Raw genomic sequence first — 21,001 nt, forward strand, 5'->3', positions numbered from 1 at the left:
GAAACTTTCATCTGCCCCCCGATGTGGGATCTGTTGTTAGTATTACAGTTCAGTCTTCTCCATGCTACTGCGACGATCCCACATCATCAATGAACTATTATATTAATGAACTGCATAAACTAATTTTGTCCGTCACATTCATAAAATGTATATATTTCTCCTGGTTGTTCATAATTTAACTTGATGTATATGCATATCTATATTATTGCTCCTCCGGTCCTTAATATAAAACCCATTTAACTAATTTGATTAGATTAAAAAAGTTAGGTAAATCAGTTAATTATAAGAAATGTGACACGTTTTTCCTAAAACACCATAATCATCTTTCTTAATACCCCATCTCCCTCTTCTATTTGATTATGGTTGAGGAGTATCCATAGGAGTAATTTAAAGAAAATTGATAAATATAAGAAATGAGTTTTATTTAGGATCAAAACCAACTCAACAGTTGGGTCTTATTTAAGGACAGGAAAAGTATTAAAAAATGAAATGTACCTCGACGTAGCTAAGGAGAAAAGAGGCGAGTCTTAAATTTTGTCCCTTTCTTTATTTTAATTCTTCACCTCAGATCTTCTGGGTAACTTTTTTCCCATTTACCGACGTACCTATTAGTCCATTCAAAAGGAAAACAAATGCTCAGTGCGGAATTAACAGGCAGTTAATGGCCTAGGCTAAAATGGATGAAACCGACCAATGCGCAAATAAATAGGTATACAGCTATAGGTCCCTGTACCAAACTTTTTGCCCTCTCATTTCCCATATATTATAATTTGTAATTTGTGATTGTACCAAAGAGTAGTAACGCTTTTTGTCTTGATTGAATTTCATGAAATGAAAAACAGTCCATGAATCCAGCTAAGCGGGAAGAAGTTGTTTTCACTCAATTCCATGGTCTGCCTCATGCACAAAAAGTCTTTCTACCGTTACCTATTATTATTCTATTTTTCTCCCTCCTCACGTCACCCCATTTCCCATTCTCATTGCTCCCTTTTCTAATTTTTATTTTCATTTGTTTTCTTAACTTTTACATTTCCCTTATAAATCGGCATCTTCTTCAAAGTTTGAACTTCAACGACTTACTACAATACTCCAAATGAACTTCAAGGCAGCCATGTCTTCTTCTTCTCAGTCTTCCATCTTCCTCTGCTTTTGCCTCATCATCCTATTCGCTCTTTCCTTCGCTGGTTAGTTCTTCGTTTCTCCATTCTCTCTCTCATCACTTTATGTTTTGGGATTTCATAGGTTCCCGGGAAAGTTAAGAATACCTGCAAAGCAATTCATGTTACTTTGTAGGAGCTTTCTGTGTGGAATTCCTTGGGAAAGTTAAAAAAGTTTTTGAGCCTTTTTCATCTTGCACATAAAAAGTTGAATTTGCTGATCCTTTCTACTCACTTTTGAAACTTTCTACAACTTTATGTTGTTGTTTGAATTTAGCACTGATACGCTAATGGAACAACTTCATTCTCTTGTGAATTTTGGATTTTGAATTGATTTATCACATTTGCGAACAGCCTATGCAACTGAGAACAACCAACCTTATGCTTAAAAATTTGTACTTTTCATAAATGGCCTCGCTTCTCTTCAATTTTCGATGTTGAAGGGATGCTATTTCATGGATCTTTCTCTGTTTTTCTGTCTTTCAGAGTCGCAATCCTTCATCGGTGTGAATTACGGCCAGACAGCTGACAATCTTCCAGCGCCGGGGCGACGGTCAAGCTCCTGCAATCCACCATCATCTCAAAAGTCCTGCTTTACGGAGCTGATCCGGCCATTCTCAAAGCCCTCGCTAACACCCGCATCGGGGTCGTCATCACCGCCGCCAACGGCGACATCCCGAGTCTCGCCTCCGGTCCTGCCGCTGCCACCCAATGGATCAGCGCAAATGTGCTTCCTTACTACCCAGCCACCAACATCACTCTCATCTCCGTCGGAAACGAGGTGATGACCTCCGGAGACCAGAATCTGATCTCGCAGCTTGTTCCGGCTATGCGAAATGTCCAGCGTGCCCTCAGTTCGGCCTCACTGGGCGGCAAGGTCAAAGTCTCCACCGTACATTCCATGGCCGTGTTGACCCAGTCGGATCCTCCATCGTCCGGATCGTTCAACTCCACACTGCAGGGCCCGCTGAAGCAGATGCTAGCGTTCCTGAATGATAACAAATCGCCGTTAATGATCAACCCGTATCCGTATTTCGCCTACCAGAGCGACCCAAAACCCGAAACACTGGCATTCTGCCTGTTCCAACCAAACTCGGGTCGGACCGATCGGGGTAACGGCCTCCTCTACACTAATATGTTCGATGCACAGGTCAGCGTCGTTTTTTTTTTTTTGAATATTTTTTCCAAAAAAAAATAAAGCAGAGTAAATTGCAACTGCTTGGTAATATTGTACTTAATATTCTATATTATAATTTTATGCAGTGTTTATTTATTTATTTATTTTTTTGGTATCTGACAGTGTTTTTTTTTAAATTATTGCTATAAAATGAGTAAATAAAGAAGAGCTCTTTTTATAATTAATTTGACAAATACATAATTTGTAATTAGGGCGTGAATGAAATGGTACATACTGCTGAGTAGAATATGAAAAGGTCACGTGGAGGACAGTCGCGGCCATGATCTTCTTGTTTCCACGTGTCAAAGTTGCTAGGTTTCCTCGAGGATTCTTATTCTAGAAGGCTCGACTTAAACAATTTTGTGGATATGTTAGAACGTTTCAAATCCATAATTTCCAACTTGAAATTTCGCAGCATATCACTTCTACATGCTTGCGTGACTTCTAGGCAGTTTCCGAGTGACTTACCGCACTATAAATCACTAATAGGATCATGTGGAAGCATTTGACGTTTCTTTGTTGACTAGTTGATTTGCCTTGTAAGGAAAAAGCTACCATATGAAATAAGGAAGCCCATCAAAAAATATTTTTACGGAGACTTCCTTTATACCAAAAATTTGAACCCCTGTTTTGTCTTAATACGTTAAGTCAAATATTTCATCTTGCTTTGTCTCTTATAATTAACCGATTTATTCGGATTTTTTAATTTACCCGAGCTAGTTAATTAATAGTTACATTAAATAACGGAGATTTTGAACAGCTTAGTGTTAATAATACCACATTGAGCAGGTGGACGCGGTACATTCAGCTTTGGGAGCCATTGGATACAAGGACGTAGAGATAGTGGTGGCCGAGACAGGATGGCCCTCTCGTGGGGACCCCAATGAAGTGGGGCCCAGTGTTGAGAATGCCAAAGCCTACAATGGAAACCTCATCGCTCACCTTCGTTCCTTGGTTGGCACCCCTCTCTTGCCGGGCAAATCTGTGGACACTTACATTTTTGCACTCTATGACGAGAACTTGAAACCTGGTCCTGCTTCTGAACGTGCTTTTGGCCTCTTCAAAACCGATCTCTCCCAATCTTATGATGTTGGCTTAGCAAAGTCTGGCCAACAGGTCAGCCCCTTGTCTTCTTCTTTAACATTTTTAGCTGCACCCATCACTGTGAATTCAACATCTCTAAACCTAAAACCTTAAAACATCAGCTTATATGTGTACCTCTCTGATCATTTCTTCCTATCAATAAGTATGATCAAAGATACATTGCAGTTTTCGATCATCCGGGGATTTGGATTAAAGTTGAATGTGTTTGTGTGAATAGGCTCCTCCGGCAGGGTGGTGCGTTCCGAAAGCGGGTGTATCAGATGCTCAGTTGCAGAAAAACCTGGACTATGCCTGCAGCCAAGGCATAGATTGTGGGGCAATTCAAGCAGGGGGTGCCTGTTTTGATCCAAACACAATAGCATCTCATGCTGCCTATGCCATGAACCTCTATTACCAAAAGTTTGGCAGAAATCCTTGGAACTGTGATTTCTCTCAGTCTGCTACTCTCACTTCCCAAAATCCAAGTTAGTTTTATTTCTTCTTCAAGTCTATTTTCTTTGCATGAACTGAGCTATGTTATCTTAGCACTGACTGGTGCTTGAGTCATTATATAACGTATCAGGTCACTTTATTGATCTCTACTGCAGGAAAGAAGTTATTGGATTTTTTTTTTTTTGGGTGGGAAAAAGAAGTGATGATGTATATCAGATGGTAATAGCAGTATCAAGGGCAGTTAAGTAAATAGGAAGGTGGTAGTGGTCTATAAATGAAGTCTTGGAAGTTATAGTCGGTGTCTATTGAATCAAATATTACTCTGTTTACCCTCACTGGAACTTGAACTCCTGAAGAGGACAATCCTGACTAACTATTTTTGCTTGTGTTCTGGTGGGGTGAAACAGATCATAAATTAAGCGGAATGATGTCGTGTTCAGTGGTTTTTTTAAGTATTTAATTATTTCACTCCTTTTTGCAGGTTATAATGGTTGCGTTTACCCTGGCGGCAGCACCTAAGAAAGTAGAGCCCTTAATTTATCGGCAACAAAAATACTTTGTGAATAAATTGTATTAGAATTAATCTGATGAATAAGGGGTTATTTTTTGCCCTCCTAATTTATGGCCTTTTAATCTTGTTCAGCTTAAATTGTCACAAGATGTTTCAAATTTTGGCGGTGTTTTATGATTATCCTTTTTCTAGTTTTTAGGAACTTGTTCCGTTTTTATTTGCTCGTAACTTCAGATTCAAATGTGTATGGATATCCCGGAATGAAGCATAATAGTGTTTGGCTTTCTTGTTCTCCAGATCAACTTTTCTTAAACAAAATGACAAGTATTTTATAGTTTACTACTTTGTGAGTGCAAAGGATCCCCATGCGATATTAATGCATTAATCATTTATTCATGACATGAATGTTACTTTTACACGAAAACGTTTACGAATAAATTTTTTAATGGTGACAAGTTAATATTTTAATGAGGTTTTTAAGTACAGTATGTAGAATTACAAAAGATCTCCGTATTCTAAAATTAAAGTAAAGCTTGTTAAAAGGGACAGAGATTTAATTTAAAAAGGTGTATTTAAATATAATGTCAATTCTCGAAAGAGTCAAAGAAAATGAGAGCTGTGAAAGAATAAGGCACGCAGTGAAGGCTTGGGGATAATTGTCCGCCAAGGTCTTATCCTGAGAATGCTTAGAGAACCTTATCTCCATTTTTTTTTTCCTGGTGCCGGGATTAAACAACCTTAATATCTTGTTGCATTTTATCAGTCAACTACTGTAAATGGCAAATGCCTTGTCCAGGTTTAGTCCCTTATCAGTTATCAATAGTTAAGAAAGCACCAACTGAAATCGCTTCTTCATCTTGGAACTCGTCTTCTTCCGATCATCAATCGGTTGATTCAGTGCTTTAGTTGATCCATCCGTTAGAGCTCATCCAGCGTAGCGGAGCAATTGCATCTCAGTAAACAAATTAATCATGTTGTCCCAGCTCCTACGAAATCCGTTGTCGTCCAGCGGTTAGGATATCTGGCTTTCACCCAGGAGACCCGGGTTCGATTCCCGGCAACGGAAATTTTATGCCTCTTCGTTCGCTTTAAATTTTCTTCCTTTCTTCTCCTCTGTTTTCGTTTTTCCTTTTTTTTTTTTAAAAAAAAAATAAAAAGTTGTAAATAACATCGATTCTTCGTACAACTTATGCCAGAAATCTTTACCCAGTTGTGTCAAATTCCTTTTTATAATCAAACTCTTTTCTCACAAACACCTGCTTCAAAAATCGTGGTCAATGCTCTTAGGTATAATTACTGACGATGATAATGATCATGAATATAACACTTAAACAAATTAAACATGTTTCCTTTTAATATTTTATAATTAACTGTTTTTTTTAAAAAAAAAATATAAGCGTGTTGGTCATCGCTCCAAATGGGGAGGCTAATCATCACCAATACGCAATGCTTATTAAGATATTAGCTTGTCGACATTTTCAGACGAAATGGTCAACCTCGTTATAGTTGGATGAGGTTTGACATCAGTTTGAATTGTCAAAATAAGATGGCTCTAAAGAACTTACTGCTATAATTTTGGTCCCCTCTTATTATTTTGGCCAGAAAAATGTTCACGTCATTATCATTTAATTTCCCCCTTCCACACAGTTATCTCTTACACGGCATAATTTTTGTGCTCCATAAAACATTAATCAGAACATGTTTAAATAACATTATTTCTATTTCACAAAAACTATACTCATTTGACCTCAAATTGTCCGATTAACTAATAATTAATTATGCATCTATGAAATATTTTAGATAGCATATTTTATATAGTATTACTATTTTTTTGCCAACATTATATTTAGGTATTCATACGATATGAATTCACATACGATATAACATTATAATTCATAATTGAATATACACACACACACACACACCTAATTAGTAAGAGAAAGGAAAAAAAAGCAGAAAAATTACAAAGCGTAATGCGATGGTGGGTCCCTCAAACACGTTGGAGTCGGACAGAAGAGGTCTACGTATGAAGACACATAGACAGAAGTGGGCCCGGCGGCGTCAGTCCCTTAACAGCTGCAGCTCAGCTCGGAGCATCCTTTTTCTTTTCTTTTCTTTTCAATACCTATCAGCCTATCATTTCATATTTGCCCACCTATCAAATTATTCTCATTTCGCCGGCCTCTGCCACGACCACCACCGGCATCTTGCTCCGACTCGAAACCTGCTTCTCCGTTCAATTCCACGACCTAAATTTCACACCCTGCTATATTCCCTCCCCACTTCCCACAATGGCTTAGGGCTCAAATCGAGCATGTAGGTGCACCTATTACCGATTCGGTATCCCACGACAAATTGCTCAGAACGAGTAAAATGTCTGTTACGGAGCTCAAGGAGCGTCACTTGGCGGCCACGGAGACGGTGAACACTCTTAGGGAGCGGTTGAAGCAGCGACGACTTTCTTTACTCGATACAGATGGTATAATTTTTTAATTTTGAGCTTTGATGTTTTCTTGTCCAAAGAGTTACTTTCAGATCCAATCCACTGAACCACTTGATTGATAAACTTCATAGTTGCTGGATACGCGAGGTCTCAAGGTAGAACTCCTGTTAGCTTTGGTCCTACGGATCTCGTCTGCTGTAGAACTTTGCAGGGTCATATGGGGAAGGTAATTTATGGTTCTGCAGAAAGTTAGTTCCACATCTTATTCGTAAGTATGTGTGTTTAGATATGTGAATGCCCTCGCACCAGGTTGTTTTATTTGTGTGTTCTTCCCGTGTAATGTGTAACTTATTTTCAGCTTAATCTTGGTGACCTCCTATGGTTTTAAGGGCCGACAGATACTCGTCTGTTAGTCAGACTGATCGAGTATGGAATTAGCTCATCAATCCTGGTTTCATGTATTAAGATTCGGAACAAAATTACTTAACGAAACTGACAAGATGACAGGAAAGGGGAAGGGATTGATGGCCTAGTAATTCAAGATTATTCAGGGTGAAAGCATTGCATTTATCGTTAAACTTGCTATTCTATCAAATTATATAAGATTATTTGTATATATCTTTAAAAGGTTAATTTACAGGTTAACAGATCATAATCTTGAATGGAGCAGATTATGTACTTGGGTTGTCTGGACTACAGAGCTTAGCTTTCTCTCTTATTTACTGGAGTAATTCTAGCGCTTTGTTCAGTAATGATTTACTTTTATCTCTATTTCTGCTGGGGCAGTCATGGAGAAAGTTATCATATTAATGTTATTGGTCCATTCGTAATCTTAATTTTGAGAACGCTGATGTTAGGCATAGCTTATTTATACTTGGTGAAATATGCCAACACGTTAGAAATATTTTCATGATTTTCTAATATACCACAATGACTGCACGTATTGTAATTCTAACCACCAGCCTTGGATATTTCAAAATTCAGATTAATTTCTCGATCATGAAAATTTTGCAGGTATATTCATTGGATTGGGCATCTGAAAAGAATAGAATTGTTAGTGCATCCCAAGACGGACGACTTATAGTATGGAATGCTCTTACTAGCCAGAAAACTCATGCCATAAAGCTGCCTTGTGCATGGGTCATGACCTGTGCTTTCTCGCCAACTGGTCAGTCTGTTGCATGCGGTGGTCTTGATAGTGTTTGCTCTATTTTCAATCTGAACTCCCCTACTGACAGGGATGGTAATCTGCCTGTCTCACGGATGCTTAGTGGACATAAGGGTTATGTCTCCTCTTGTCAGTTTGTTCCAGATGATGACACTCACCTAATTACCAGTTCTGGTGATCAGACGTGTGTTTTGTGGGACATTACTACAGGCCTTAGAACATCTGTTTTTGGAGGTGAATTTCAGTCCGGACATACTGCAGATGTATCAAGGTATTTAGGTGATTGCTGAATTTATTTTCCTTCCATTCCCCAGAAACACACACCCACACACCAAGAAAAAAACACAGGAAGGTCATGATATTTCATTGCCAAATGTTCAACATGCTTGTTAAACGTAGAATATACATCATCTTCCTATCATATAGCATACATCCCATCTCCCATCTCAAGCAAAAAATTAGCAATGAATAAAAACTATCTATTTGATAATGTGTAGTGTAAATTGTCTTAACTGTAATGTTTCTGGATCCCCTTGTCTAAATATGTTTCGGTTAAATTTTATATCTTTAATTTTAAATCCTTAGAAACATTGCTTTGCTCTCTTGCAGCATTTCTATCAATGGATCCAATTCAAAATTGTTTGTATCTGGTTCTTGTGATGGAACTGCCCGATTGTGGGATACGCGTGTGGCAAGCCGAGCCGTGCAGACATTTCATGGGCATGAGGGAGATGTTAATGCTGTCAAATTCTTTCCTGATGGAAACAGGTTTGGAACTGGTTCTGATGATGGAACTTGCCGATTATTTGACACTAGAACTGGACACCAACTACAAACATACTATCAACAGCACAGTGACAATGACACCCCACACGTGACCTCCATTGCATTCTCCATATCAGGAAGACTTCTTTTTGCTGGATACACGAACGGTGATTGCTATGTTTGGGACACTTTATTGGCTAAGGTAATTAGGGATTTGTTGTACATTAAATAAAGTCAACTCATTTTTAAATCAACATTTGACTGTGGAATCACTTTACTTTTCCTTCCACATCACCTGTCCAAAGAAATAAAGAAAGTAAACTATGTTTCTGCAATAAGGTACTCTCAGGCAAAGAACTAAGTGTTTCAGGCAAATACATCGACCTTTTTTATTTTCTAATGAGAAATTCTATTTTGCCGCTTCATCATATGATGTGAGATTTTAATAGCTTGCTTCATGTGCAAAATCTTATAATCCTTCATCAGATGCGAAAGTGCTGTATACCTTTCCTACTTCGCAAAATTACAATATGTTCGGGAACCATCTATGTATACATTAGCTCAAATTACCTTTCGATATTTCTATGTGCAGCAGTTACTTTATTATTATTTTGGATGAAAATAGTTAATTTGTTTGACGCATTACTAGTAAATATCACATTATTTCCTTGTCACATATTTCTTTTTCTTCTTTTCTCCCTTGAGGCAACTCAAGTAGTCTTCAATGCTCATCATTATAACTGTAGCATGTTGGAACTTCCAGCTTTGAAAAGTCTGAGTCCTTTGTCACCTTGGATTGGGTGCTAGGAAGAGTTTATATGAATTATTCAAGATGGCTGGTTGAGGATTTTTTTTCGTTTTGTGAAAAGGCAAGTCAACAGAAGCTAAAAAAGAGCACGAATTACAGCATTATTTTAGGCTTCTATCTCGGCAAACTTTGCATGCTTCTTTTAATTAATAGCAGTAAGGATAGAATACGACACCCTCTTGGAACATCTAGAGGTACCTTGATTTCATGGGCACAAGTTGTTTCTCCCTTTCTCTCATTATCTATGCTTGCTTATGTATTTTGTAAACTAATTAAAACTTGCTTCCTTGTTCATTGCAGATGGTATTGAATTTAGGATCTCTTCAGAACTCTCATGAGGGCAGGATCACCTGTTTAGGTTTGTCAGCTGATGGAAGTGCCTTGTGTACAGGAAGCTGGGACTCAAACTTAAAGGTGAGCATGCATTTTGGCCTATTTTATGCACTATGAGTTACGCGAGACCATTGGGTGCTCCAACTCTTGAAATCAGCTTGCATGTTGGGTTGAGACTTGTTGAAGATTATGATGGAGCCCATGGAACAATGATGAAGGACTGATCGAACAAAATAGATATGCGATACAAAAGCAAGAAAACGCCCTCCAAAAAGAAAAAGGCTAGGCCTTTAAAAGACTAGCAGTCTGCCACCCTGAACTGCTCTACAATTTCTCCATCCTATTTTCGCAGTCCTTCTATTCCTTACCTTAACTATCTCTAGAAGCTCTCCCTAGAAAGCCAACACAAATCCAATGTCTTGCTCTGTCTAAAAGCCCCAAAACTGTTCTAGCAACCTTCCTTGATCCTTTTTGTGAGCCATCCTTTTGCTTAGGTCTCCCAGAACGGGACCTTTCAATCAGAAGGCCCTCTGTTTGTTGGTCGCTGGATTTCCACAAGAACATTGAAGCTACTATTTTTTTAACTCAATGCTAAACTGAAGTTTTGGGATTTAATTCTAAAAGACAAAGAAATGCAACATTACTAACAGAAACATGACAAGCCTATAGTGATTTGACATTTACAACACATTTATATCAAATGTATCTTATCAATTTTGTCCGTAAGTGTTAAGGTAGGTGCTAGGCTAATTGTTATCTCAAGTGAATGTAGTATTCCTTTCATCAGCAGCAGTTACTTATAAAAGCTTTGGGTTGTGAGTGTGGTAGTATTAAATTTGCTATTCTCCAATAGGCAAGTGCCAGTCTGTGAGAGTGGTTGCTGGAGTGTTTCCTTTTCTTTTGGAACTTGTGTGTGAATTACTCGGCATCATCCCTTATGTGAGCTATGCATTGCTTTCTCCAACAAATGAATACTAAGCATTATTCTAAGTGCTCTCTTGCAGATTTGGGCTTTTGGAGGGATTAGAAAGGTGGTGTGAACTATGGAGGAGCCAAGATTTTCCATTTAATATTACACGGCGTCTGAGGTCCAATATAATTGTTTGGTGATGCTTGTGATGGTTGATTTGCAGACGAATTGCATGGAAGGGGGCAAAGGTTATGTGCTCTACTATTTTAACTAGTGTTGCAGTTTGTTTATCCTCATGTCAGTTTGTCCAAGTGTGTGATCTAGGATTTCCACTGTATTAACCACCGTGGTACCTGCACATTAAACGTAGAAATGAAGGACCATATATTTTCTTGTCTGTTGGTATATTGCCAAACAACATTGCTGTTACGTACTTATTTCTCAGTTTGAGGATGTTAATTGCTTAAAAAGTTCCGCTCGGCATGTCCAGTGGAGGTATGGACTGTGCAGCTCCGAGGGAGGGACAACTTGCTTAATAAAAGTAAGATGAAGTCGCTGCAATCGAAAATTGAGAGTTTATGTCTCTACAACCTATAAAATTGACTTTTGCCACGGCATTTGACTTCTATGAGATAAGTTATCTCTGTTTTGGCTCATAATATCTTAAGTTAGCTGCTTACTTAAAACTTACGCCTGCTTTTATTATTATGGGTTTGGCAACCTCGAGTACGACTTCAGATTATAGTGTGGATGCTTTTTGAGGAGCTTCGGAAATTTTCGGGGCTTTAGGTCTATCAATTTTGCCATAGATATCCTGACCATGATTCGCGAAGCGAACATCGGGTAACCATGAACAAGAAACACATCTAACAAAGCAATTGCCATTGAGCATTGGGCAAAAATTTAGTTCATTAACTCCGCAGAAGGCAAAGCCTAATTATTAAAAAAAAAAAAAAAGGATCTTTCGTCTTGCTACAAGGGTATGCAACTTACTCTCAAACGCCCAAAATGATGCCGCCTATTAGCCGGAATGCCGCAGGCACAGGTGCGGGTCGAGTGTCCCATCTTCCAACTCTTTGCAAGTCTTTACAATTAAGTCTATCTATCTGTATAGCTGTCTTAATTCCCATATCAAACCGTAACAAAGAATCTTTACTCTCCCAAAAAAAAAAAAAAAGTGAATGGCCGAAGTCAACGTTGCTTGACTTTGATGAATTTACTAGCCGCTTGCCACAATTTCATGAATGGCATCACTGACTGTTTCATCCTCGGATCTAACAGCCAATTTCATCGCTACATCCTTGGGACCATCGAGTCCGAAAGACACCTTCACGAGCACCCTCACATTTCCTATGTATACACCTGACAATACGCATGCGTGTGACCTTGCATTGGGCTGTACTGCCTCTGTGCCCTGCACAAGCAAACAAGTACGGAGTTAGATGCCAACTTCCTTCCCAGACGTTTTCAGTAAAGTGATCAATCATACACCAAAGATACTCCACTTTATCCATCTGCCTTCTGTGAACGCGTGTACGCAACATTTTACACAACTGGGCACCGGGCTAATATGTATAATGCACTTAACTTAAACGTTGTATATCAATTCTGGGAATAAGTCCATCATCATAGGATGCACATAATACTGGTATTTTGGCAGTATCTAACAAAAATACTGAAGCTCCAAGAGAATCGTTGAGCTTACCTCACAGGGCTGCATGCCAAGAAGATTGATGACAGTATTTACAGCCTCAGCCAAGCTCTCTCTTGGGCCAAGACCATATTCATCCACCCGTTCACAATCAGGGCCCATGCTTTCCCACGCATTCCTGAAATTAGACACCCCCACTTTCAACATGTAATCTGCTGCGACAACCTCCAGATCCTCCAGTTGGTATTCATCTTCAACACCGTCATCTTCTGCCTCACCAGTGGTTGGGTCAACCTGATGAACATCCGAAGCAGCGATGAGATTGACACAACTATTATAGGTCCCCCCCCCCCCAAAAAAAATATATATATTATAGCTTTTCTGTTCATATACTTCCTCCCCGATACAAAATGAAACAAGCTTCATGTTTAAATTATTGAATATATATACCTATTTAAGACGCCACTATTTAATAGCACTATATATAAAATAAAGAGAGAAGTAGCTGCTTTCTAACATAATTGAAAATTTTGATTAAGTACAGTTCATGACAAACACAAAAGCTTTGTGATAAAGAAAAATACCTCTTTAACATAAAATTTCAGAACATTGGAAAATTTTCCAACTGTCGGCAACCCATCAGGCTTTTCAAATGCCACAAAAGTCTGTCCTGGCGAATCATAAGGAAGTGACCTGAGAGGCTTGGAGAGCACCTCAGAAAACTCCTCTGCTTCTGAAGCATCAACAATAACAGTAACCTGAAAAAGAGAAGAATTATAAAGAAAACTTGGCCTGCAACTGTCTTATGAAGTTGTACTGTATCTAATTGTTCTTACATCTTCCAGTGATTGCTCTGGTATTGTGTTTGTGCAGTTGTACTGGAACACGACATGCCTGTCAAAAATGTGTTTAACAACATTCACTGCATATTCAGTCCCTGCTTCAGTAAGCTCCACAGGTGCTGAGGACTGTAAAGATGTAATGCTGTCATCATACGTTTCATCAAATTAAGACAGGAAGTGAAAAAAAGAATCAAGTGAACGAACTTTGAAAAGCTTCCCAAAGTCTCCAAACTCAGGAATCGAGGAAAGCAGCTTTTCATATGCATCTGCAGTTGTTGGAGGGCCACTTGGAGGAGCACCCAAACCAATTTGCTTTTTACCAGGGGCTTTCTTCTCTACAAATGAATGAGTTTTTACTTCCTTGGGCACAGAGTTAATGTCAAAAGACTCCTCTGAAGGCTCCTGCATTCATGCTAAATAGATTTAGACGATATCCATAACTCATGGAAAGCAGCAAAAAAGGCGAGCACTTACATAGTTTTTCAAACTAGTCTCCAGATTGACTAGTGGGACATCAAATAACCCAAAAAGGAAGTCCTTAGCAGTTTTGTCAGTCTCAACAACCAATCCATCACCTCCAAGTGTGCTCAAGTAGAGTGTTGCCCTATCGCGTACCTGCAAACACACACACACACAGAGACAGTTATACAAATATGGATCTCAGGGATTATTATTATTTATTATTATTTTCCGCACCTCCAGAATGGCAAAAGGGGGAAAGCGGTTCAGAGTTCATGCATACTTTTTAAAATGTGCCAAGACAGGAATCAAGTAGCATGGAATTCTTAAGTAATATAGATGCTTCGTGTGATAACTAAAGAAAGTGATTCTTTATCATTGACAGCATACTTTCAAGGGCAGGTTGCCCACACCTCCGTGGGTCCTACCATGCCACAAGCATTTTTACATTAGAAACTCATTGATAATTCTGTATATGATCAAAGATTTTAACGACTCGATTTTACTTTTAGAAGCATTAGTATAAGCTCCGATTAGATAGAGAAACAAACCTCATCATCACTGTCAAAAAGGCATCGCCTTAGCAAAACAAATATCCGAGGCTGAGAGTAAGCATGACATTCCAAATTTAGTTAGTATATATCTCACAATGAAATCAAAAGTTTTAAAGGAAATTCATTACAAGGTAACAGGTAATATAAGAGGAAAGTAATACCTTCAATGCATCAGCTGAAGCAGCAAACCTTGCCAATGTGCTCACAGCACTGGCCCTAACGGTTGCATTCTCAAGATGTACTCTATTATATATGTATCGTATAAATTTACTTGGGTCAGCTGTTTTAGGCCCTTCAATTCCCAGGAAGTGCAGTATCTAATGTACAAGGGAAAGAAAATAATTAAACATGGTAGAATGGCAAAAGTGTGAACTGTAAATGGTAAAAGATGAAGGATGAACGAAAATAATACCTGGGTGGACAAATAGGTGAACTCACAGTCTTCAATGAACTCACAAAGATGAAGCAGTCCACTCTCCTTGGCTTCAGGGATGTCTCTAATGAGAATTACAATTGAATCAACAATTGCCTTCTTGTACTCAAAGCCACCTTCTTCCCTGAGAATGTTGCTCAGGAAGTTCATCCTGAGATCAATAATAGAATACCAGCCTGTAAATAGATCATTTACTAGAAGAAATATCCAAAGAAAGTTGCAACCACAGGGAGAAAGGAACTTATGGTATGATATGCCTACTCACAAAGACCGATATTTTAAGGGAAACTTCAAACACAATGATCTTATTGCTTCAACCACAACAATTTTGAACTCATCAGCAATATCTGACATGAAATTTGTAATTTGCTTCATAAGACGATCCACACTTGACTCATTTCCAGTCTTCAGAAGTGTAGTTATTGCAAGTGTGGCAACACTTCTATTCTGGTCAGAAATTAAACTTTCCATATCAATGTTGCAGTTAGTGACTGCTGCTGCATGTGTCATAGCCACCTACAAAGTTCAAAGTGTGATTGGAGCAAAAAGAATGGTCAGTATTCATCCAAGGCACCGTTCAAGAGATTAGCAAGGTTAAATTATTTTGAAGAGTTATTGTTTTAAATGAACTGAGTGCCTTTTTGGTATCTGGGGTTCTCCAAATATATAAAAAATGTTTCTTCATTGTTACTCCCATGGAACTTTCCAAAGCCTAGATACTCCTGTTTTACAATTCATAAATTTTGTACAAGAGCTACTCCTCTTTTACTCCAATTTTTATACTACAGTTAAAATCTTGTTTTCCTTCCCTTGGATTTTTACATTGCAGCTAGATCATTATTTACAGAGTTTTCAAAGCCTAGCTGTTTTTTTTTTCTCCACCCTTTTTTAAATATTTGTATTACCGCTGCAGCTTCTTATCACGCTTTATTTTTCCAGTTTCTCAATTTTCATGACATTGCGCCACATTACTATCTGGATTACCTGTCATTACACTTTTATTGAACATGTATTGCTATAAGCTATTTTCTTGACTGAGTAGTTGATTTGCATTAGTAATTTAACGTACAATAGTATGTATATTCTCCCCCTTTGTTTATATGTAAATTGTATGTCCCTTGGTTGAGCACCAATTTAGTGCTTCATGCCACAAAGGCACCCTCCCCATTAGGCTACACTGAATAACGCTCAACTCCAGTGAGGTGTTGTTCAAATATCTTATTAAAAAATCAAAGGGAGCATCAAATAATCAAATAACTTATGGTGAAATTTAAGTAAATATGGTTGACCTTGTTCAAGGTTCGGACAGCAGCAAATCTTAATACAGGCTTAGATGAACTCAGGAAGAGTTGGAGAACAGTAATTGCTGGAGTTAATTCTCTGCTTGTAACACCATTAAGCTCTGTAATTGCTCTGGCAGCTTCAAAAATCACCATGTCTGACTTGCTGCGAAGGCAACTCTCAAGATAATCATAGAAGGGGCGATCCCCAGTCTGTGTATTATTACTTGACTCACGAATAACCTGCAGACATGATGCAAGATAACTGTTAGACAAATAAATACCATCCCAGTCCCACTATTAAAATACACCGCATATCAAAAGAAAAAAGCACCTGGCTTGTATAACGGATCAAAAGGCATTGAGCCAAAGGTGAACGAACAGCTCCCCTTGTCAAGCTAGTAACCAACTTGCTAATAGCTAACCGATCATTCTGCCGTATCTGCAATATTGTTGATCACAATGTATCATTAAGACTTCGGGACCCAAACTCATTATATATAATAAAATAATGCTTCTAAACTGAAAAACATAAAATGAATGGTAGAAATTTACAGAAGGACTCCAGAGAATCAACAGAATCTATATACAATCCCTCTCAAGAGCAACTTCAGATGACAATTGGAATGTGAAAGCCAAAAAGAAGAAAGTGCTGAATCAAGCCAAATCTAAAGCTACTCATAATCAATAAAAACCTCTCGGCTTATTTATCAGAATATAAAAATACAAGCCTATTTCCTGCAATACGTGCGAGTGGCTGCTCAAAGCAGGTATTAATGGAATATCATCATTTCATCAGTGCCTGTTGTTCATAGGTAGGGTCAGGTGTTACCATATTTCGTTTGTGTACAAAGAAAAGACTAAGATGCATACAATCATCTAAGGTATATATACACAAGATGAGCCAAGGTAATCATGGTTTATTGAGAGCCTATAAATGCAGCCTACCCTACACAACCTATAATTGAAGTCTATTTCCTATAGCATACTCCATATATAACCGATAATATAGATAATAACAACCCCATTTGAATACTCCACCCCCTTCGAGTTGGAACATAGATGTTAATCATGCCTAACTTGTTACATATATACCCAACCCAAGCTTCACTCTTCAGCTTCAAAGCCTGCCTTTGACAAATTAAGGAGAAACCATGATGCCAGCACTCCCCTACCCCTAGATCCACTCTTAACTAGGACACCCAAAAAGAAGTATCAAGTACTACTTTAAAAAGAAAAAAAAAAAAAGTTCGATCTCAATGCATATTGGATAAATTGAGCGTATATTCATCATATTGCTATAACAGTAAATTTACTTTACAAAAATAACCATGCCTAGTACCCTTACACGTGCCAGTACCTGTACCCATGTGAAATAGATGAAAGGATGTGGACAGAGACAATGTCTTGAATTTTATCCTTTGTACAGTTCTAGAAGAGGGTGGGCCATGATTAGATAGACACATGGACCTTTACTGCTGGGTTGAAGCTAGGAGAAAGAATGGCAATGTGAAACTTTTTTAGAAGACAAGATAGCATAAAAGTGACTAGAAACCTTTTTTTTTTTTTTTGGAAAAAAAAAACAAATTCTGGCATATTTACTTCAAGAAGTTGTGCTCTCTCTCCCTCTCAGTGTGACAAATTCATACCCTGTACAGAACTAAAGGAGAAGCCAGATCATCCAGAATTATCAAATATTAAAGCTGTGATCATTGATAAGCCAACATGCCTATCATTTAAGAAAGTAATCTTAAGTTCCTCCTCAGTTGGAAGCTATTGCTCAACATCAGGTTATCATTGATCACTATTAAGACATTGCTTCATTGAATGATCTATATGGGTGGTGGTGGTGGTAGTGTTTTATCTATAGCATAAGTTACTCAAAACATCATAAAGCCTAGTTACAAATTGAACCATTGTGCAACATACTTGTTGTAGCAAAGCCAGAGCGTGAAACTGTACAAGAGCTGCTCTTGATTGAACTGCTTCCTGAACCTCATTGCTCCACCTTTTTACAATTTCAGGATTCGTCTGGAAAAACGACAAAAGTTAAAGAAACAACCAATTACAACATGCTAATATAAAGAATTACATTAAAGAAAAAAACCAATTACAACATGGTAATACAAAGAATTACATGCAGTGAAAAATACCTTAAGTAGGTGAATGCCACTAACTAGGGCTGCACTTGCAACAACTGGATTCTTATCTACAATTGCTTGTTTCAAATACCGCTCAATCTGGGTGAGAAGTGTTCCATCAATAATGCGACAAAGCACACGAATGGCATTCGCCCTATACATGTCAGTCTTACTATTCATGTCCTTCATGAGAGAGCTCGTGACAATAATAACCTTTCATAAAATTAAAGCAAAAGATAAGTCAGAGAACAGTTTGACAATACAAGGGAGTCCTAAGTGTCCAACAAGAAAGAAGAATTGCATAAGAACATGAACCTCATCTGAAGAGGGAGAGATTTCCTTTATCATAAGGTAGACCATTCTCCTTAACCCAAGATCTTTAGACTGGAAAAGCTTAGTCACAGCAAAAAAAACTTCTGTGGCTTCAACCTACGAAATTGAAGCAAGAAACTACTAAAGGATCAATAACAACTACAAAATAGTTTTGAAAAGTCAATCTTCAAACAACCATAGATCTTTAAAACAATTAAAATGAAACCAATAAGAAATGTTCTTGACCTTTGTAAATGTCTCTCCCTGATTAAGTAGGTACAAAAGCTTTGTGATAACCTGAAATTAAATAGCATACATAATTTTCAAAATTTAATCAACAAATAATATTGGACGCAAAACTTAAAAACAGAGAAATCAAGTGGTTTGAGATGTAAACCTGTGAACATCTCCTAGTATCTAGCTGTGGATCATTAAAAACCCTGGCTTCCTGGAGAACAGACCCCTTTTCAATTCCCAAAAAGGGAGAATAATCGGCTGTTAACCAACCAAAAGTGCAATTAGTATACCCATAATTGAGTCATGATATAAGGCTACGTATGACTTCCAATGCACCAGCCTAACTTGAACGAAACGCCAAAAAAAGCTGTCAACTCATCAACATAAACTAATTCAAACAAAAGAAGGGATAAATTCAATTATCTGCTTTGCGAATTATATCCTGAGGCTAAGATCATTCAGGTTTCCAAATACCATAATGGACCCAACCAGATCAAACGAGGAGCAACAAAGCACGTCAGAGTTCAAAATCAATTTCAAACAAGTATTATGATCTAAGAGATCCTACTGCATTCCAAATTTAAAATGAAAATCAAATGTAGATCTGGAGCCGAAACAGAGTGATCCAGCAGCAGCGGACTGGAGAAAATAAATACTAAGCACAAACAGAACGGAAAGCAGATAGAATTACGAATGGAAATATGATATTCCGTCGGGGAAAATCCGGAGTTCAGTAGTAAGAAATTCGAATCACCTTCATCATCTCGGTCATCGTCTTTCTTCACTAGAGGCTGAGCCATAACCGGAGAAGAGGAATCTCTGAGATCTGGAAGCTATACAACCTCGCTCGATCTCTATCTCTATCACTATCTCTCTGTATGCGAGTCTGCCAGCACTCAAGTGAAGTTGGGAAATGAGAAGCTTGCGAGGCGAAATGAAGAGGAAATTGCCCCCTGACGCTAAGAGGGCCTCGGTGTATCGATTCACGCAGATCAAGTCCGGCGCGGGTCTGCTTTTAACTAATTACAAATTTACGGAGTTTTTATGACAGCAACATACCAGCCAGATCGCGCCATCTCAAAAAGGATAATCAATAGTCAATGCAAATATAGAATATATATACTACTTCTGGTTCTAATTATAAGAACCAGTTGACTAATTTTAAAAGATTAGAAAAGTAAGTTGAATTAGTTATTTGTTCTAAATAGATGTCTTTCCTAAAATATTCTTGCTAATCAAATGTATTGACTAGAACTATCATTGTTAGAAGGGTTATATTGGAAAAAAATGTATAAATATGAGAGACAAAATGGATTGGGATCTTATATTTAGAACTAAAATAAAAGTCAAAGAGGTCTTATATTAATGACCGGAGGTAGTATATATGTGCGTGTTATAAAAAAAAGAAAATATTAAATTAAATACAATTACTTGGTTAATTTGAGTAGATTAAATAATATAGTTAAATTAGTTATTTGTAATAAATAAATATTATCTTTTGTAAAATATCGTTGCTAATAAAATGTATTGGCTAGAACTACCATTATTACAAAAAATGTCTTAAAAAAATGGATAAATATAAGAAACAAAATGGATTAAGATTTTATATTTAAGACTAAAATAAAAATTAAACAAGCTCTTATATTAAGAACCGAGAGTAGTATAAGTATTGTCACATTTTAAATTATTCTTTTTTCCCCAACAATTTTAAATCTATTCAAATATACTATTTTGTGCATGAAGGGGAGAAATTTCAAGTTGTAAATCAGGAACTAATGACGGTTATATACACACACATATACATTTATATATCATAATTCATATAATTGGGATTTCCATATTTTTCGATGGAAGAGGACTTTCATATTTAAAATTATTGGAATTCATTTCTCGACAGAGTTTGACCAAACTTTTACCCTCCCAGTATTGTATCACTGCCTCCTCATTTAGTGTATAATTTTAGTTTCCTTTCAAGGTTTTATTTCATTTTTTTTAATAGCTTATATTTTTAATTTTATTTAATTTTAATTTGATTGCATGTTAGCAACTAGCATCCTTCGTCTATCTCCGTATCTCGTTCAAAACGTGGGAGAAGACGTGACACTTTCATGTTTTCCGGCGTCCTTTTTTTTTTTTTTCAACCTTGTAATTTTTAGGTATGTTAAACTAGCTTAATGAGTGTAAAATATGGTAAAGATTGCCATCATCATTCGAATCATTTTTATATTAAAAATACTTTGTTAGAAAATATAAAAAGCCCTTCGCTTTGTCTTGGCAGGCCTTC

At 37.5% G+C, this 21,001-nt stretch overlaps 3 protein-coding genes and 1 non-coding gene across 5 annotated transcripts; 3 read left to right on the forward strand and 1 right to left on the reverse strand.

Moving 5' to 3' along the window:
* Nucleotides 1–1,045: 1,045 nt before the first annotated feature.
* On the forward strand, nt 1,046–4,720 carry LOC114723727 (glucan endo-1,3-beta-glucosidase 7-like). The gene is given in 6 exon segments (XM_028909961.1): nt 1,046–1,184; nt 1,644–1,700; nt 1,703–2,307; nt 3,124–3,450; nt 3,656–3,902; nt 4,352–4,720. Coding segments are annotated over 6 exon segments (1,365 nt in total). The 5' UTR covers nt 1,046–1,093; the 3' UTR covers nt 4,390–4,720.
* Nucleotides 4,721–5,375: 655 nt separating this feature from the next.
* TRNAE-UUC (transfer RNA glutamic acid (anticodon UUC)) lies at nt 5,376–5,447 on the forward strand. Its single transcript has one exon. It is a non-coding gene; the product is annotated as a tRNA-Glu (tRNA).
* A 1,133-nt stretch (nt 5,448–6,580) lies between these two features.
* LOC114723728 (guanine nucleotide-binding protein subunit beta-2) lies at nt 6,581–11,278 on the forward strand. Its single transcript, XM_028909962.1, has 6 exons — nt 6,581–6,860; nt 6,956–7,050; nt 7,839–8,263; nt 8,602–8,959; nt 9,866–9,979; nt 10,903–11,278. The coding sequence occupies exons 1-6, from the start codon at nt 6,755–6,757 to the stop codon at nt 10,936–10,938; spliced, it is 1,134 nt and encodes a 377-aa protein (XP_028765795.1). The 5' UTR covers nt 6,581–6,754; the 3' UTR covers nt 10,939–11,278.
* Nucleotides 11,279–11,673: 395 nt separating this feature from the next.
* Nucleotides 11,674–19,696, reverse strand: LOC114723725 (coatomer subunit gamma). 2 transcript variants are annotated; one of them, XM_028909959.1, is made up of 18 exons: nt 19,472–19,696; nt 18,878–18,975; nt 18,727–18,777; nt 18,484–18,597; nt 18,181–18,381; nt 17,957–18,058; nt 16,362–16,469; nt 16,037–16,270; nt 15,013–15,263; nt 14,727–14,898; nt 14,476–14,631; nt 14,312–14,362; nt 13,776–13,916; nt 13,506–13,703; nt 13,296–13,427; nt 13,044–13,217; nt 12,514–12,753; nt 11,674–12,222 (listed from the first exon to the last, which is right to left on the reverse strand). In XM_028909959.1, exons 1-18 carry the CDS (start codon nt 19,515–19,517, stop codon nt 12,028–12,030), a joined length of 2,664 nt encoding a protein of 887 aa, XP_028765792.1. In that variant the 5' UTR covers nt 19,518–19,696; the 3' UTR covers nt 11,674–12,027. The 2 variants fall into 2 exon arrangements, with proteins under 2 accessions (XP_028765792.1, XP_028765791.1); XM_028909958.1 differs by having other exon boundaries at nt 11,966–12,222; nt 17,957–18,063; nt 18,186–18,381.
* Between the last annotated feature and the right edge of the window lie 1,305 nt (nt 19,697–21,001).

The sequence above is a fragment of the Neltuma alba genome, unplaced genomic scaffold, assembly GCF_004799145.2.
Source record: "Neltuma alba isolate B1F8T4 unplaced genomic scaffold, ASM479914v2 tig00012152_pilon, whole genome shotgun sequence".
Classification (NCBI taxonomy): Eukaryota; Viridiplantae; Streptophyta; class Magnoliopsida; order Fabales; family Fabaceae; genus Neltuma; species Neltuma alba.

Bases quoted from the DNA above. Each gene is read 5' to 3' on its own strand.
- LOC114723728 (XM_028909962.1), top strand. From the start codon at position 6,755: ATGTCTGTTACGGAGCTCAAGGAGCGTCACTTGGCGGCCACGGAGACG. The intron at 8,960-9,865 runs GTAATTAGGGAT...TGTTCATTGCAG, and splicing joins GGGACACTTTATTGGCTAAG to ATGGTATTGAATTTAGGATC. The intron at 9,980-10,902 runs GTGAGCATGCAT...GCTCTCTTGCAG, and splicing joins GCTGGGACTCAAACTTAAAG to ATTTGGGCTTTTGGAGGGAT.
- LOC114723725 (XM_028909959.1), bottom strand. From the start codon at position 19,517: ATGGCTCAGCCTCTAGTGAAGAAAGACGATGACCGAGATGATGAAG. The intron at 16,470-17,956 runs GTATGTTGCACA...ACAATATTGCAG, and splicing joins CTCTGGCTTTGCTACAACAA to ATACGGCAGAATGATCGGTT. The intron at 14,899-15,012 runs GTGAGTAGGCAT...TATTGATCTCAG, and splicing joins CCCTTAAAATATCGGTCTTT to GATGAACTTCCTGAGCAACA.